At 44.9% G+C, this 19,128-nt stretch overlaps 1 protein-coding gene and 1 pseudogene across 2 annotated transcripts; one reads left to right on the top strand and one right to left on the bottom strand.

Annotated features, from left to right (window-relative positions):
* Positions 1-4,929: 4,929 nt before the first annotated feature.
* LOC129024116 (zinc finger CCHC-type and RNA-binding motif-containing protein 1-like) lies at positions 4,930-5,836 on the top strand (annotated as a pseudogene).
* A 9,142-nt stretch (positions 5,837-14,978) lies between these two features.
* Positions 14,979-19,088, bottom strand: ITGB1BP2 (integrin subunit beta 1 binding protein 2). Of its 2 annotated transcripts, XM_054470799.2 has the most exons (11): positions 18,460-19,088; positions 18,140-18,189; positions 17,993-18,049; positions 17,769-17,914; positions 16,992-17,086; positions 16,829-16,887; positions 16,648-16,718; positions 16,442-16,541; positions 16,053-16,166; positions 15,749-15,811; positions 14,979-15,384 (listed from the first exon to the last, which is right to left on the bottom strand). In XM_054470799.2, the coding sequence occupies exons 1-11, from the start codon at positions 18,521-18,523 to the stop codon at positions 15,157-15,159; spliced, it is 1,047 nt and encodes a 348-aa protein (XP_054326774.1). In that variant the 5' UTR covers positions 18,524-19,088; the 3' UTR covers positions 14,979-15,156. The 2 variants fall into 2 exon arrangements, with proteins under 2 accessions (XP_054326774.1, XP_054326775.1); XM_054470800.2 differs by lacking the exons at positions 17,769-17,914; positions 17,993-18,049; positions 18,140-18,189 and having other exon boundaries at positions 18,460-18,490.
* Between the last annotated feature and the right edge of the window lie 40 nt (positions 19,089-19,128).

Genomic DNA, 19,128 nt, shown 5'->3' with positions numbered 1-19,128 from the left:
GCTAGACTCTGTCTCCAAAAAAAAAAAAAAAAAGGTAATTAGGATTTGGATAGGTGAAGAGAAAGGAGATAATATTCCAACCAGGACAAACATCCTGGGAAAAGGCACAGAGGTGGGAATTAATAAGATATATTTAGAAAACGGTATAGTGTAGAGTAATCCCCTGAGAAATAATCCCAGCTGCTTCCTCAATTGCTACTTCTCCTTTTCCAGTTCTGTCTTCAGCCCAATTGCTTCCCTGCCTGACATGTTCTACATACCAGCTGAGTAGAAATATGACACTACATGGCCCCTCACCCGTCCTATCTTGCCTGGACCTTCGTTACTATTTATTAAGCTTTCATGCCAACCATGTGTTTCAGTCTTGTTAAAGAGGTCCCAGCTCCTTCCTAAGTCACTTTCCTAGCCAGACATCTTCCATTTCCTTGGTCACCATTAAAAACAGGACAATGAGGCCGGGCGCAGTAGCTCACATCTGTAATTCCATCACTTTGAGGGCTTGAGGTGGGCGGATCACAAGGTCAGGAGTTTGAGACCAGCCTGGCCAACATGGTGAAACTCAGTATCTACTAAAAATACAAAAATTAGCCAGGCATGGTAGTGGGCACCTGTAATCCCAGCTACTCGGGAGGCTGAGGCAGAATCATTTGAAAACGGAAGGTGGAGGTTGTAGTGAGCTGAGATTGTTCCACCGCACTCCAGCCTGGGCAACAAGAGTGAAACTCCATCTCAAAAAAAAAAAAAAAAAAACCTGGGACAATTAATATAAAAGATGCAATGTAGGCCAGGCATGGTGGCTTACGCCAATAATCCCAACACTTTGGGAGGTCGAGGCGGGCGGATCACTTGAGGTCAGGAGTTTGAGACAAGCCTGGCCAACATGGTGAAACCCCGTCTCTACTAAAAATACAAAAATTAGCCGGGTGTGGTGGCGGGCACCTGTAGTCCCAGCTACTCGGGAGGCTGAGGCAGGAGAATCGCTTGAACCTGGGAGGCGGAGGTTGCAGTTAGCCGAGATCGTGCCACTGCACTCCAGCCTGGGCCACAGAGCAAGGCTCTGTCTCAAAAAAAAAAAAAAAAAAAAGATGTTATTGATTTTTTTTTTGAGAGGGAGTCTTACTCTATGGCCCAGGCTGGAGTGCAGCAGCACGGTCTCCGCTCACTGCAACCACTACCTTCTGGGTTCAAGTGCTTCTCCTGCCTCAGCCTCCCAAGTAGCTGGGACTATAGGTGCCCACCACCACGTCCGGCTAATTTTTGTATTTTTTGTAGAGATGGGGTTTCACCATATTGGCCAGGCTGGTATGGAACTCCTGATGTTGTGATCCGCCCGCCTCAGCCTCCCAAAGTGCTGGGATTACAGGTGTGAGCCACTGGGTCCAGCCAAGATGTTATTGATTTTATATCAATATATACAACATACAGGTCAAGGAAACATGAAATTATGCGACAAAATTGCAATCAGCAAAACCCAGACTGTGTGAAACTCTACTAAAAAATAATCCAATTCCTTCAGTGAAAAAATTGCAAGGAAAAAATGAGATAAAGATAACCTTTAATTTTTAATTTTTTTTTTTCAGAGGGAGATCTCCCTCTGTCACCCAGGCTGGAGTGCAGTGGTATGATATCGGCTCACTGCAACCTCCCCCCAAGCCCCCCCCACCCCGGGTTGAAGTGATTCTCCTGCCTCAGGCTCCCAAGTAGCTGGAACTACAGGCGCCCACCACCACACCCAGCTAATTTTTGTGATTTTAGTGGAGACAGGGTTTCACCATATTGGTTGGGCTGGTCTCGAACTCCTGACCTCAAGTGATCTGCCCGCCTGGGCCTCTCAAAGTGCTGGGATTACAGACCTGAGCCACTGCGTCCAGCCCCAGTATATGTCACTTTTAAATTAAGGGTTCCTGTGCTGGGCATGGTGGCTCACACCTGTAATCCCAGCACTTTGGGAGGCCAAGGTGGGTGGATCACTTGAGGTCAGGAGTTTGAGACCAGCCTGACTAATATGGTGAATCCCCGTCTCTACCAAAAATACAAAAATTGTCTGGGCATGCTGGCTCATGCCAGTAATCCCAGCACTTTGGGAGGCCGAGGCGGGCAGATCATTTGAGGTCAGGAGTTTGAGACCAGCCTGGCCAACATGATGAAACCCTGTCTTTCTAAAAATACAAAAATTAGCTGGGCGTGGTGGCACATGTCTGTAATCCCAGCTACTCAGGAGGCTGAGGCAGGAGAATTGCTTGAACCCGGGAGGCGAAGGTTGCAGTGAGATGAGATTCTGCCACTGTACTCCAGACTGGGCAACAGAGCGATACTCAGAGTCAAAAAAAAAAAAAAAAATTAGCTGGATGTGGTGGTGTGCACCTGTAGTCCCAGCTACTTGGGAGGCTGAGGCATGAGAATCACTTGAACGTGGGAGGTGGAGGTTGCAGTAAGCAGAGACCATGCCAGTGCACTCCAGCCTAGGCGACACAGTGAGGCTCTGTATAAAAAAAAAAAAAAAAAAAATGCTGGGTGTGGTGGCTCACCTGAGGTCATGAGTTTGAGACCAGCCTGGCCAACACGATGAAATCTCGTCTCTACTAAAAATATAAAAGTTAGCTGGGCATGCTGACAGGTGCCTGTAATCCCAGCTACTTGGGAGGCTGAGGCAGGAGAATCGCTTGACCCTGGGAGGCGGCAGTTGCAGTGAGCCGAGATTGCACCACTGCACTCCCGTCTAGGAGACAAGAGCGAAACTCTGTCTAAATATATATATATATACACGTATATATATACACACACATATATACACGTATATATACACACACATATATACACGTATATATATACACACACATATATATACACACACACATATATACACGTATATATATATACACACATATATATACACGTATATACACACATATATACACGTATATATACGCACACATATATATACACGTATATATATACACACACATATATATACACGTATATATATACACACATATATACACGTATATATACACACGTATATACACACACATATATACACACATATATATACACATATATATACACATACACACACACACATATATACTACACACACATATATATATATACATACACATATATATACATAGAGAGAGAGAGAGAGAACGGGCGTGGTGCCTCATGCCTGTAATCCCAGCACTTTAAGAGGCCGAGGCGGGTGGATCACCTGAGGTCAGGAGTTCGAGACCAGCCTAGCCAACGTGGTGAAACCCCGTCTCTACTAAAAATACAAAAAGTAGCTGGGTGTGGTGGTGGGCACCTGTAATCCCAGCTACTTGGGAGGCTGAGGCAGAGAATGGCTTGAACCCGGGAGGTGGAGGGTACAGTGAGCTCTAGCCTGGGTGATAGAGCGGGACTCCGTCTCAAAAAAAAAAAAAAAAAAACATATATATATATATATATAAATACTTTGTATTTGATGATATGAAGGTATCTTCTTGGTATCTGATATGAAGGAATTATTGTTTATGTGTGCTAATATGATTTTTTAAAAAATAATTCTTACTTTTTAGAGATATATACTGAAATACTTTCATTATACTAGTCTGTCTACTTTTATACATGTTATAAATTCTTTATTAAAAAATCTTAAAACAATGTTATTGAATTCTCAAGCATCTGATGAAAGTGCACAGATTAGTCTGAAGGAGTGGAACAGGAGGAGCTGGAATTTAAGAGGAAGGTCTGGAACAGCCTCTGTGGGAGAGTGCCAGGGAATGTATGAGACAAATAAAAGGGTTGCTGAGCAGCTGCAAGGGCCAAGTTGAAATTGGACAGCATGAATTTATATTTGTCTACTTGGTTCTCCCTCTAGCAGTTTCTGGGACTTTGGGAGCAGAAAGGAAAAAAGAGGATAATGGAGGCAGGGGTCTCAGAGACAGTAACATTGGAGTGGCAGTTCATGGAGTGTGGGAGAGAAAACTACTATAACTGGGAGATAATTACTTCATCTGGATGAATTGAGAGGTGGATTACCTAGGCATCTCAGTGAGGTTAGAGAGCAGGTGATCAGAGATGTAGAAGTTATTTGGAAAAGCCTTACATCAATGTAAGATATCACTGATCAACCAAGAGCCTCCCTGTTCCCCAGTTAGTCTTGTCAAAGGGACTCTGCTAGGCTAGAGGGGTGTCATATCAAGATCCTCTTCCAAGATCCCTTTTAGGTTTTTAGGTTTTAGATGTTTTCAAATGACTCTAGGACAGCTCTTTGCAATGCCTGAGGTTTTAATCAGTAGCTGTATGACCCCAGGCAAGCTATTTTCTATTTTGTTCCCTAGTTTCCTCATCTATAAGAAGTTGTGATAATAATACCTACCTCACAGAGCAAGTGTGAGGATTAAATAAAATAATGTGGGTAGATGTGCCTAGCACAGTGGCATTCTATACAAAATACTGTACTCCCTCATCAGGTGAATACAGTCTCCCTTAATCCTGAAGCTGATGCAATTGTGTGGTAAATATGCTATCACTTTATAGAGGAGTAAAACCTGTCAAGAAAATCCTATTTTCTTAATGAAACATTATACAATTGGATATTGGAGATGTGTCCGCACCCCTTCCATAAAAAAATCATCTAACTTTCCTAACATGCCGAGGTAAAAAAACTTTCAGTGAAGAAAAAGAATAGTAGCAGCAGTAATAATAATAGCAAACACATGCTTACTGGATTTGAGCCTCAGTGGAATGATATGGCCTAGAGATTAAAATGTGAGTCATCTGCATGGGGGTGATATTTGAAGTCACGTACATAACTGAGGGTGTCTGGAAGAGTTATATGAGAAGAGAGCAATCCTGGGACTGAGTCCTAAGGAACTGAATCACTGAATGGCCAGGAAGAAAAGGAGGAGTGCAAAAATGAGTCCCAGGACTCATGATGCCAAGGCCGCTGCGAGCGGCTATGAAGAATCGGGGTTGAGCCCCAGCTGAGCTGAGGGCTCGCACTCTTCTGGTCTCCCAGGACCGCCCCACCTGAAGAAATGAGTGGTGGATTGGCTCCAAGTAAGAGCACAGTGTATGTATCCAGCTTGCCCTTTTCCCTGACAATGACTTGTACCGAATATTTTCCAACTATGGCAAAGTTGTAAAGGTTACCATAATGAAAGATAAAGATATCAGGAAGAGTAAAGGGGTTGCATTTATTGTAGTTTTGGATAAAGACTGCACAAAACTGTACCAGGGCAATAAACAACAAACAGTTATTTGGTAGAGTGATAAAAGCAAGCATTGGCTGGGTGCGGTGGCTCAGGCCTGTAATCCCGGCACTTTGGGAGGCCGAGGTGGGTAGATCACTTGAGCCCAGGAGTTCAAGACCAGCCTGGCCAACATGGTGAGACTCCATCTCTACTAAAAATATAAAAACTAGTTGGGGGTGGTGGCACGCCTGTAATCCCAGCTACTAGGGAGGTGAGACAGGAGAATCACTTGAACCTGGAAGGCAGAAGTTGCAGTGAGTGGAGATCATGCCACTGCACTCCAGCCTAGGCGACAGAGCAAGACTCCGTCTCAAAAAAAAAAAAAAAAACCCAAAAAAAGAGGAAGCATTGCTATTGACAATGGAGGAGCAGCTGTGTTCATCTGAAGGCGAAACTACTTTGGCAAATCCAAGTGTTATGAATGTGGGGAAAATGGACACTTAAGTTATGCCTGTCCGAAAAATATGCTTGGAGAATGTGAGCCTCCAAAGAAGAAAGAAAAAAGAAAAAAAAGAAAGCTCCTGAACCAGAAGAAATTGAGGAAGCAGAAAGTGAAGATGAAGGGGAGAATCCTGCTCTTGACAGCCTCAGTCAGGCCATAGCATTCTAGCAAGCCAAAACTGAAGAACAAAAAAAATGGAAACCCAGTTCAGGAGGCCCCTCATCAGATGATTCAAGACGCCCAAGGATGAAGAAAAGCACATATTTCCGTGATGAGAAGAACTTAGTGATTAAAATCTTGCCCTAGGACAGTAATAAAAATCAAGATTTGTTAGTAACAATCTTGACGATTTAATTTTAATAAAAATAAGAAGTTAATACTATCATGTTATTACTATTACTGTCATCCCAAGAAAAATGATATATTTTCTCTTTTTTTTTTTTAAGATGGAGTCTCACTCTGTCCCCCAGGCTGGAGTGCAGTGGTGTGACCCCAGCTCACTGCAGCCTCTGCCTCCTCCCAGGTTCCAGCGATTCTCCTGCCTCAGCCTCCCAGGTAGCTGGGACTACAGGCACACGCCACTACACCTGGCAAATTTTTGTATTTTTAGTAGAGACAGGCTTTCACCATGTTGACCAGGCTGGTCTTGGAACTCCTGACTTCAGGTGATCTGCCTGCCTCAGCCTCCCAAAGTGCTAGGATTACAGGCGTGAGCCATCACGCCTGGCTGAAAAAAGATATTTTAAAAATTTATTTGAGGCCGGGCGCAGTGGCTCACGCCCGTAATCCCAGCACTTTGGAAGGCCGAGGTGGGCAGATCACGAGGTCAGAAGTTCGAGACCAGCCTGGCCAACATAGTGAAACACCGTCTCTACTAAAAATACAAAAAATTGGCTGGGAGCGGTGGCTCACACCTTTAATCCCAGCACTTTGGGAGGCCAAGGCGGGCGGATCACGAGGTCAGGAGATCGAGACCATCCTGGCCAACACGGTGAAACCATGTTTCTACTAAAAATAGAAAAAAATTAGCCGGGCATGGTGGCAGACGCCTATAGTCCCAGCTACTCGGGAGGCTGAGGCAGGAGAATGGCGTGAACCCGGGAGGTGAGCTTGCAGTGAGCTGAGATCGCGCCACCGCACTCCAGCCTGGGCGACAGAGCAAGACTCTGTCTCAAAAAAAAAAAAAAAATTGGCTGGGCATGGGCACGGTGGCGGGCACCTGTAATCCCAGCTGTAATCCCAGCTACTCAGGAGGCTGAGGCAGCAGAATCACTTGAACCCGGGAGGCAGAGATTGCAGTGAGCCGAGATCACATGACTGCACTCCAGCCTGGGCAACAGAGAGAGACTCCATTAAAAAAAAAAAAAAGAAAAATTATTTGAAAAGTTCATTATGGAGGCCGCGCATGGTGGCTCACACCTGTAATTCCAGCACTTTGGGAGGCCGAGGTGGGCGGATCACGAGGTCAGGAGATCGAGACCATCCTGGCTAACACGGTGAAACCCCGTCTCTACTAAAAACACAAAAACAAAATTAGCCAGGTGTGGTGGTGGGCGCCTGTAGTCCCAGCTACTCGGGAGGCTGAGGTGGGAGAATGGCCTGAACCCGGAAGGTGGAGCTTGCAGTGAGCCAAGATCATGCCACTTCAATCCAGCCTGGGGGACAGAGCGAGACTCCTTCTCAAAAAAATAAAAATAAATAAATAAATAAAAAATTGGGGGAAAATGCATATGTATTTTTCTTAATGACCGTGTAAATACTTTTCACTTCTGAGCTGAGGAGTATGCTATGATTATATTTTTTCTAGAGTTAATAATTGTCTATTTTTTTCTATGTATCTTCTTTGTATTTATGACTAAATCTTCCCATTCTGTTGCAGGTAGTTATATGGGAATGGGATTAGAGAGTCTTTAACTTTCTTTGTTTTTCTTTTTTTGAGGAGTCTCGCTCTGTTGCCCAGGCTGGAGTGCAGTGGCGCAATCTCAGCTCACTGCAAGCTCTGCCTCCCAGGCTCCCGCCATTCTCATGCCTCAGGCTCCCGAATAGCTGGGACTACAGGCACCCGCCACCACACCCGGCTAATTTGTTGTATTTTTAGTAGAGACGGGGTTTCACCGTGTTAGCCAGGATGGTCTCGATCTCCTGACCTCGTGATCCGCCTGCCTCCGCCTCCCAAAGTGCTGGGATTACAGGCATGAGCCACCGCGCCTGGCCAAGAGTCTTTAATTTTCTACTTTGTATATTTCTATATTAACTTTGAAAGAACACCCATTTATTACCTTTTAACTAGTAAAAGCAATAAAAATAAGAAAAGTTAATACTATCATAGTAATACTATTGCTGTCATCCCAAGAAAAAAAATATATTAAAAATATTTATTTGAAAAAATAAATAAATAAATAAAAATAAAAATGAGATTGAAAGGAATGGCCAGAGAAGTAGGACAAAGAAGAGGCATGATGGGTCACAGAAGCCAATGTATCAAAGTATTTCAAGGAGTATTTCTTGTCATATTTTGCTTGACAGGTCAAGTGAGATGAGGACTAAAATTATCCACTGGATTTAGTGATTTGATAGTCATTGGTGACCTTACACCACAAACTGAGGAAGTCAGATTAGAGTGTGTTATATTAATAAGGGAGTAAGAAGAAGGAAATGGAAAAAGAATAGTTATGTCAAGAAGTTTGGCTATAACAGATAGAAGGGTGTTAGGTGGTAGCTAGAGAGGGATGTGAACTCAAGGAAAATTATTTTTCTAAGACTGGAGAGACTAGAGCATATTTAAATGTCAATAAAAATATGTCAATGAGGCCAGATGCAGTGGCTCACACCTGTAATCCCAGCACTTTGAGCGGGTGGATCACTTGAGGTCAGGAGTTCAAGAACAGCCTGGCCAACGTGGTGAAACTTCGTCTCTACTAAAAATACAAAAATTAGCTGGGTATGGTGGTGGGCACCTGTAATCCCAGCTACTCGGGAGGCTGAGGCAGGAGAATCGCTTGAACCCAGGAGGTGGAGGTTGCAGTGAGCCGAGATCCTGCCATTGCACTCCAGCCTGGGCAACAAGAGAAAAACTCCATCTCAAAAAAAAAAAAAAAAAAAAAATCTCAATGAGAGGGAAATGTTGAATAAACAGGAGAGAGAAGGGATAATTAATAGTGGAAGGTTTCTGGGAAGGTGTGAGGGGATAGCACACAGTAGGAAGAAATGAGAAGTATAAAAGGAGGTAGGGAGAGGATTTGTTCTAATGTGAGCAAATATGTAGATTTGATGGTGGGAAATGGGGGGGTTAAATGAGATAATGCATGCAAAGCACTTAGCATAATACCTGGCACAGTTAGTTTGTATCAGAAATGGTAACTATGGCTATTGTTGTTGTTTTTCATGTCATACACCTGCTTGAAAATTTCTCACCTTTTAGGCTTTGTCCATGTGAAATGAGCTAGTACCCTACTTTATTAATGCTATAAATTTCAATTTTTATTTTTTTGAGACAGAGTCTAGCTCTGTCGCCCAGGCTGGAGTGCAGTGGCACGATCTTGGCTCACTGCAACCTCCACTTCCTGGTTTCAGGTGATTCTCCTGCCTCAGCCTCCTGAGTAGCTGGGATTACAGGTGCCCACAATTTCGCCTGGCTAAATTTTGTATTTTTACTAGAGGAGAGGTTTCACCATGTTGGCCAGGCTGGTCTCGAACTCCTGGCCTCAAGTGATCTGCCCACCTTGGCCTCCCAAAGTGCTGGGATTACAAGTGAGAGCCACTGCACTTGCTTTCAAATTTTATATATTGAATTTATATACAACGAGGGTTACTTGAACTTTTTTGTTTTTAATTTTTATTTATTTATTTATTTATTTATTTATTTTTTTGGAGACGGAGTCTCGCTCTGTTGCCCAGGCTGCAGTGCAGTGGCATGATCTTGGCTCGCTGCAAGCTCCGCCTCCCAGGTTCACGCCATTCTCCTGCCTCAGCCTCCCGAGTAGCTGGGACTACAGGTACCCGCCACCACGCCCAACTAATTTTTGTTTTTGTATTTTCAGTAGAGATGGGGTTTCACCGTGTTAGCCAGGATGGTCACGATTTCCTGACCTCGTGATCCACCTGCCTCAGCCTCCCAAAGTGCTGGGATTATAGGCGTGAGTCACCATGCCTGGCCAAGGGTTACTTGAACTTTTGATTCCTCACCTCTGTTCTCTTCAGAACTTCTGGATATTTGCTGGTTCCCTGATTTTGATAAGAAGATAGAAAAAAGTTGTACATTTAAGATTAATGGGCCGGGTGCAGTGAGTCACACCTGTAACCCCAGCACTTTGGGAGGCCAAGGCAGGCGAATTACTTGAGGTCAGGAGTTCAAGACCAGTCTGGCCAACATGGTGAAACCTCATCTCTACTAAAAATACAAAAATTAGCTGGTCGTTGTTGCATGTGCCTGTAAACCCAGCACTTTGGGATGCTGAGGCGGGCAGATCGCTTGAGTCCAGGAGTTCAAGACCAGTCTGGCCAACATGGCAAAACCCCGTCTCTACAAAAAATACAAAAGTTAGGCAGTTGTGGTGGCGTGTGCCTGTGGTCCCAGCTACTTGGGAGGCTGAGGTGGGAGGATCACTTGAGTCTGGGAGATGAATGTTGCAGTGAACCAAGATGGCACCACTGCACTCCAGACTGGATGATAGAGCAAGATACCACTTCAACAACAACAAAAAAAAAAAAAAGAAAGAGAGATCACTCCTCACTCCTCCCTCCTCCTCTGATTAAGAATGTACATTTGAGGCAGGGTGCTGTGGCTCACACTTGTAATCCCAGCACTTTAGGAGGCCAAGGTGGGTGGATCACAAGATCAGGAGTTCAAGAGCAGCCCGGCCAAGCTGGTGAAACCCCGTCTCTACTAAAAATACAAAAAATTACTCGGGTTTGGTGGCGGGTGCCTGTAATCCCAGCTACTCGGGAGACTGAGGTAGGAGAATCACTTGAACCCGGGAGGTAGAGGTTGCGGTGAGCTGAGATTGCACCATTGCACTCCAGCCTGGGCAACAAGAGTGAAACTCCGTCTCATAGATAGATAGCTAGATAGATAGCTAGATAGATAGATAGATAGATAGATAGATAGAATCTACATTTGGCCGGGTGCAATGGCTCACACCTGTAATCCCAGTACTTTGGGAGGCTGAGCTGGGAGGATTGCTTGAGGCCAGAAGTTTGAGACCAGCCTGGGAAACAGCAAAATCTGGCCTCTACTAAAAATACAAAAAATTAGCTGGGCATGGTGGCGCATGCCTGTAGTCCCAGCTTCTCAGGAGGCTGAGGTGGGAGGATTGCTTGAGCCTGGGAGGTCGCAGCTGCAGTGAGCCATGATCACGCTACTGCACTCCAGCCTGGGTGACAGAGTAAAACTCTGCTTCAAAAAAAAAAAAAAGAAAAGAATTGGCTGGGCATGGTGGCTCACACCTATAATCCCAACACTTTGGGAGACTGAGGTGGGCAGATCACTTGAGGCTAGGAGTTTGAGACTAGCCTGACCAACATGGCAAAACCCCGTCTCTACTAAAAATATAAAAATTAGCCAGGCGTGGTGGTGCATGCCTGTAGTCCCAGCTAATCGTGAGGGTGAGGCAGAGAATCGCTTGAACCTGGGAGGCAGAGGTTGCAGTGACCCAAGACTGCAGCCACTGTGTGCCTGGTAGACAGAGCGAGACCCTGTCTTTAAAAAAAAAAGAGAGAATCAACATTCTTTTTTTTTTTTTAAATGCCTATAATGCCCTTTTAACTCTCTTTTTAAATCATTTTCAAAATCCTTGACCTAGAAATTTAGGCTCCTGTTAATCTAGCCACACTCCATTTAACTTTTTCATCTTCTTTCTTCAACATCACCTCTGATATGTTACCAGTGCTTACAAATAGCAAGAGGACTAAGCTTGGAGAGACTCTGAAGAGAAGCATTTACCTTTTACTCTACATACTTCTGCATTTAATTTTTTTACAGTGATAATGTACGACTTTTGGAATTTAAAATGAAACACAATAAAAAAAATTAAAACAACTTTTGCCCTAGTATCACTCTCCCTAATCTTTCATACCCATCAAAATTAATTTCTCATTATTCAGATTTCCATTCAAATATACAGGTGACACTTGAACAAGGGTTTTAACTGCATGGGTCCACTTATATATTGATTTTCTTCTGCCTCTGCTACCCCTGAGATAGCAAGACCAACCCCTCATCTTCCTCCTCCTCCTCCTCCACAGCCTACTCAATATGAAGACAATGATGAAGAACTTTATGATAACCCACTTCCACTTAATGAATAATAAATGTATTTTCCCTTCCTTATTTTTTTATTTTTATTTTTTTTAGACAAGGCCTCACTCTGTTGCCCAGGCTGGAGTGCATTGCGACAATCATGGCTTACTGCAGCTTCGATCTCCTGGGCTCAGGTGATCCTCCCACCTTACCTTCCCAAGTAGCTGGGACTACAGGTGTGCGCCACCATGACTGGATAATTTTTTTGTATGTTTAGAGAGGGGGTTTTGTCATGTTGTACAGGCTGGTCTTGAACTGGGCACAAGTAATCTGCCCACCTCGGCCACCCAAAGTGCTAGGATTACAGGCATGAGCCACCTCGCCCAGCCCCTTATGATTTTCCTTTTTTTTTTTTTGAGACGCAGTCTTGTTCTGTCACCCAGGCTGGAGTGCAGTGGCGCAATCTCGGCTCACTGCAAGCTCCGCCTCCCGGGTTCACGCCATTCTCCTGCCTCAGCCTGCTGAGTAGCTGGGACTACAGGCGCCCGCCACTACGCCCAGCTAATTTGTTTTTTTTTTTTTTTTTTTGTATTTTAGTAGAGACGGGGTTTCACCGTGTTAGCCAGGATGGTCTCGATCTCCTGACCTCATGATCCCCCCGTCTCGGCCTCCCAAAGTGCTGGGATTACAGGCGTGAGCCACCGCGCCCGGCAGATTTTCTTAATAACATTTTCTTTTCTCTAGCCCACTTTATTGTAAGAATGTAGTATATAATACGTATAACATTCAACATATGTGTTAATTGACTCTATATGTTATCAGTAAGGCTTCTGGTCAACAGTAGGCTATTAGTAGTTAAGTTTTTGGGAAGTCAAAAGTCGACTATGGGTTGGGGGCAGTGGCTCATGCCTGTAATCCCAACACTTTGGGAGACCAAGGCGGGCGGATCACGAGGTCAGGAGTTCAAGACCAACCTGGCCAACACAGTGAAACCCCGTATATACTAAAACTACAAAAATTAGCTGGTCGTGATGGCGGGCGCCTGTAATCCCAGCTACTCAGAAGACTGAGGCAGGAGAATTGCTTGAAACCAGGAGGCGGAGGTTGCAGTGGGCCGAGATCGCCCCACTGCACTCCAGCCTGAGCTACAGAGCTAGACTCTGTCTCAAAAAAAAAAAAAAAAGTCCACTATGTGGTGGCTGGGTGTGGTAGCTCACACCTGTAATCCCAGCACTTTGGTAGGCAGAAGTGGGAGGATCACTTGAGGTCAGGAGTTTGAGACCAGCCTGGGAAACATAGTGGAATCCCATCTCTACTAAAAATAAAAAAAATTAGCCAGGTATGGTGGCGCATGCCTGTAATCCCAGCTACTTAGGAGGCTGAAGCATGAGAATCGCTGGAACTTAGGAGGCGGAGGTTTGAGTGAGCGAAGATCATGCCACTGCATTCCAGCCTAGGCAACAGAGTGAGACTCTGTCTCAATAAATAAATAAATTAATAAAAATTTTAAAAAAGAAGTCAAATGTGTGGGGAGTCAGTTCCCCAACCTTGTATTGTTCAAGGGTCAACTGGACTTCTTAACCTTCACATTTATGGTTAGTTAATTTTCAACTAGGGAACCAAGACAATTCAATGGGAAAAAGAATAGTCTTTTCAACAAATGGTACTGAGACAACTGGACATCCACATGCAAAAGCATAAAGTTGGACCCCTACTTCACATCACATACAAAAATTAATTGAAAATGAATCAATGACCTAAATGTAAGAGCTAAAAAACTATATCACTCTTTTTTTTTTGGAGATGGAGTTTTTGCTCTTGTTGCCCAGCTGCCATCTCAGCTCACTGCAATCTCTGCCTCCCAGCTTCAAGTGATTCTCCTGCCTCAGCCTCCTGAGTAGCTGGGATTACAGGCATGTGCCACAACACTCAACTAATTTTTTGTATTTTTAGTAGAGACGAGGTTTCATCATGTTGGCCAGGCTGGTCTCGAACTCCCTACCTCAGGTGATCCACCTGCCTCAGCCTCCCAAAGTGCAGGGATTACAGGTGTGAGCCACCGCGCCCAGCCCTGTATAACTCTTAGAAAAAAACATAGGGGCCAGGCACGGTGGCTCACGCCTGTAATCCCAACACTTTGGGAGGCCAAGACGGGCAGATCACGAGGTCAGGAGATCGAGACCATCCTGGCTAACATGGTGAAACCCCGTCTCCACTAAAAATACAAAAAATTAGCCAGGCGAGGTGGCAGGCGCCTGTAGTCCCAGCTACTCAAGAGGCTGAGGCAGGAGAATGGCGTGAACCTGGGAGGTGGAGCTTGCAGTGAGCCGAGATTGCGCCACTGCACTCCAGCCTGCGTGACAGAGCGAGACTCCGTCTCAAAAAAAAAAAGAAAAAAAAAAAGAAAAAAACGTAGGGACAAATGTTCATGACCTTGGATTAGGTAATGGTTTCTTAGATATGACATCAAAAGCATAAGCAACCAAAGAAAAAAATAAACTGTATTTCAAATTAGCTGGGCATGGTGGCAAGCGCCTGTAGTTTTAGCTACTCGGCAGGAGAATCGCTTGAACCCAGGAGGCGGAGGTTGCAGTGAGCTGAGATTACACCACTGCACTCCAGCCTGGGTGACAAAGCAAGACTCCGTCTCTAAAAAAAAAAAAAAAAAAAAAAAAAAAGGACTTCTTCCACCACGGAGTCTTCCCTTTTTACTACTGTCCACATTAACTTTTCCATTCTTTCAACTATAGCTCTTAAAAACTGTACTGCACAATTTAGCACTCAGTTAAACTACCTGATAATGTTTATTATTATTTCATGTAGATTGGTCTTGTCAGCCAGGTTGTTACTTTGTTGACAGAAATGAGTAAGTCTTCTGTTTCTCAGGTATTTCTAAACCATAACTGGGCACATAACTAGGCACATAGGGAGTACTCAGTAAATACCTGGTGGTTGTGAGAAATAGATTGAATGTGCATGTGCTTGTTTTTACAACGTGTGTTGAACACACAGTTGGGGGTAATAAATACAATCTTAGATAGTGAGGTGAGAGAATGACACTATGTGAAACTGAAGAATACAAGATTTATTTAAGGGAAAAAACAGCATGGTTTGGACAATTTTGTTCTCCCCTCCTTCAGCCTCCTGCTGCTCAATGACACCACATGGCCAACAATATCCTGGTCTCTAAGATTCTAAGGGAATCATTGAGGTCCTATCTAGACATCAACTGTCTGGTGTCACTATTCCCCCATTGCTTCCTCCTCTTCCTCCTCCTCTGTCCAGCTCAGATCATCATCTGAATCGTCAGATTCTTCCTCATCCATCTCTAACACAACCCCTGCCCTAGCCTTCTTAGCTAGTGCATCAGGGTGCTCCAGCTGGGCCCAGGATCCTGGGTCAGCCTTGACCAGGGAGATTTCAACCCGAGATGGCATCAAGGAGACAGAGCTCTGCTCCACGTTTATGACCTGAGGAGGAGCAAAGGAAAACAGAAGAAAGAGAGAATGAGGAAATCAAAGGCATTGGGGTCAGGGTGGAGTGGTGACAAATGAGAGAGAGAAAATTTCAATAAATAAGGTGAGAAAAAAGGTAAGAGAGGAATAAGACAATAAGGGAGAGAGAGGAAAGAAATGAGAGATGAAAAGGGAGAAGGAAGAGGGGAGGGAAAGAGGGAAATAGGAAGAGCAGGAGAGAGAGAGAAAATGAAAGCAAATGAAGAGAAAACCTCCATTTTCCTGGTACAACTCCTTCCCTCAAGACACCCTCTATTCCAGTCTAGCCACTCTTTCACCCATCTGCCTCCCGCTTTTGTGTCCCCTGGTCTTCACTTACCCCCCAGAGCTTCATCTGTGCTTGGAACACACGGTTACCATCAAAGACAATGTGGACATGAAGCTGAGAGAAAAGAATTACAGGGGTAGTAACAAACCCAGAAGGTTAGAATAGGTCATTACGACAGATAACCAGGTCAGAGGTGTGATCCACAGGTTGGCCAGACAGCCCTGACCTAATAACTCTCCTTTCCTCTGAGGGTACTATGGAGCCTACAGGTTAACAGCAAATGGCAACTCTGCCTGTGAGATTGTAGTATCACCCAATTCACTATCCTCCCATCCAACATCAGATCATTGCTCACCTCAGTTTGACTGGCCTTCACCCAGTTAAACGCAGGAAGTGGAATCTGGCCATATACAGTCACCACTACTAAGGAATCTGTCTGGTGCCAATCATGGCGGCAAGATGCTGGGAGCTAAAGAGAAGATGTGAAATGCAGGTGGTAAGAATAAATTCTTAACCAAAGGGGAGTTCTCATGATGCATGTGGAGAAGAGACAGAGAGTCTCAAAAAGATTAACACAACCTTATATTGCAAAGCCTCTGGGCTGTTGAGGGATAAGGAGCAGAATCTTATTTGGTCTGCACTAAAGGGAGAAGACAGGGAGCTTGGCTATGTGGTACAGAGAGGGAGGAGAATTTACCTCTGAGATTGGGTTCTAATCAAGAGTTCAGGAAAGCTGGGGCTTACCTGCTTCCCCCAGTCATGTCTACCAACTCTGCACCCTGGCTGTGCCAAGAATGCCCCAAAATCCAGGGTCTGGATGCCACAACAGCTCCAAGACTTCATCCTGAAGTAGGAAGATAATTCAACTGAATTCTCTCACCCCCAGTATTATCTTATGACCAAATATTAGGAGAAACCTGTCTCATAGCCCACCCACTCCCCTCCCTCACCCCTCATGGAATCGGGGTGCTCCTGGGTGGTAGGTACATGGAGTAGCATCACTCTCAGGGCCTTGGTAAACCTAAGAAGGATAAAGTAGAACCAGGTCATTCTAAGGTATATCCTACTCAGCCTATCTATACCCAGTCATCCCTCAGCCATATGCTTGAGCCCCTCAAAACTCTCACTCACAGCATCACATCCTGGGTTCTGGCAGCTGGAACCAGTCCGGATCAGACTACTGTCAAGTCCTGGGCAAGGGAAACAGAGTCAGGAACTTATCCATACCCTCACTCAATTGCCACTTCCACTAAATTCCAGTCTATGAAGTTGATCCTACTAAAGACCCACCTACCTGCCCCAGGTTCCTGGTCTAATTCCTTCTGTTCCAATGCCATTTCCAGGGCTTGGGATATATTTAGCGGCAGCAGCTTCAGAGGCAACTCTGACCTAGGGGTTATGGGTGGTGATTTAGTTCTGACCCATTAGCTATGATTGCTAGCTCCAACACTCCCACCGATGGTAATGGAATTAAAGAAGCCTGCTGAAAGTGAGGCAGAGTTGGAGAGGTTGGGTAGCAACTCCATTGCCAGTTTTCATCTCTGTGGACATCCCAAATACCTGAACCCTAGAGAAATCCCCAGCACTTCTCTTACCCATCTACTCAGTTGCTCTAAACCTAACCACTTTTCTCTGCAGAACTGAGTCATATCCTCTTCCTCTTTATCTAATTGTGGACCTAATATGACTTCCTTCTGTTGCTCTTATTATTCCCACAAAATTTGGGAAGTCTCCTGGCTGCCAATAATACAATACATTGATATGAGATTTATCTTAAAGTTCTTTTCTAGAAAGAGAAGTCATTCTCAACAATCCCTTTTGTGTTACTTGTGAGGGGCTATCTACTCTGTTGATTCAGGTATCTATCCCATCATCCCATACCACCTTAGAGAAAAGGGTGTTATTTCCAGACACAAATTTCCCCTAAGGCACAGGATATACACCATTCAAACCCTGACATCTGGCCCTCCTCACATCCCTGGTCCCTAGTTCCCAGTCCTCAATGACCCATTAATCACTCCTAGGAAGCTACATGAAAATAAGAAAAGTCCAGGGGCCTCCTCCTCTTTACTTGGGCCTCTCCCGGCGCAAGGTCTCTGCTGACTTTGGAATCACATTCAGAGGTTTTTGCTCCTGAAGTGAACTGCTTGTAGCAGGGCCTTCAGGTTGAGGGGCCTCAGGAAGCTTCTCAGCACAGTGTGGTCCCATAGTACAGCCCTAGTATAGATAAGGAGATAAGGATTAGGGATAGAATCCTTCTATTGGGGGCAGAATCCAAGTACATAAATAATTTACCTTGATGTTTAAAAACTCAGAGAAATCTACAGTTCGCTTTCGGCAGCAGGACCAACCCTGATAACAAGAGACCCAGATCAGCTTAGCTTCCTGGGTATTATCTCTTCTAGGAAATGCTCTTGCTAACCCCCCTCACCTACTCCTCACCTTAAGTGCATCATGGAAGATTGGGACCCCAGGGTGATGGCAACAGGAATCTGTGGACATCAGTACAAGTTATCAAGGAAGGGAAGATAACTATACCAAGTATCATTTTTCACCTCTTCCCCGGGTTTGTATTTATGGTTTCTTCCCATATAATGTGAAGAAAATAAAAAAAAAAAAAGCCAGCAAAGGCTGTTAAGATCACTCAGACCAATTAAACTAGGGCAGGTAGTTTCTTTCCCCACTCCTCAAACACACAGCCCCCCAGCTGACCAGTCCCCAGCACCCACACAGAGCCCCTGGCCAGGTCAGGATTTACTCACCAGGAAGGTTGGTATTAGGGTCAAAGTGCTGCCCACAGCCTTTGTTACGACAGAGTAGAGACATGGAAGCGTTGGTTGAATGATTACTGAAAGGGTATTTCAAGGAGTCTGGCTGCCGAATGGGGAACACCTCTTAGTCTGGAAGCTTTTAGCTGCCTGGAAGGGCCAGCTGTTTCTATCTTTAGTTCAGGAGGCGTACACCTCCTAACATGGGCAAGGGAACTTCAGTTGGTCTTTCCAGCCAATAGGAAAGAGCTCAGGGGCATTTTAGCTCTGAGGCTCAGGAAAAAAGGATCAGGCAGAGTAAGGCTTGGAACTTGGGTGAGGTCAGCTCATCACTATTGAGACAGTTTTAGATTCACCACGGCAATTCCAAGCCTTGGACATGGCAGCAGCTGCTAAGAAACAAATACCAATTTTGAGACCTCCCCCGCCCCCAGCTCGATAAGGATTAAGCCCATTTTCTTTCTCTTTCAGAGGGGCAGCTTTCCTCCATCATTTCCATGTAGTGTCAATAGCGCTAATCCTTGCCAACCCCTTCAGCCATTTGATGCATCTCATCCCCACCTCCTCCCCACGTTTGTCTAGATCAATACTGTAATCAAAAGGTCATAAAGGATTACCTTTATAGAGCCTACTGCTCATCTCCTAAGACAACTCCCCTCCCTC

Source organism: Pongo pygmaeus, chromosome X, assembly GCF_028885625.2.
Source record: "Pongo pygmaeus isolate AG05252 chromosome X, NHGRI_mPonPyg2-v2.0_pri, whole genome shotgun sequence".
NCBI lineage: Eukaryota > Metazoa > Chordata > Mammalia > Primates > Hominidae > Pongo > Pongo pygmaeus.
This window is presented reverse-complemented; position numbering and strand designations above follow the sequence as displayed.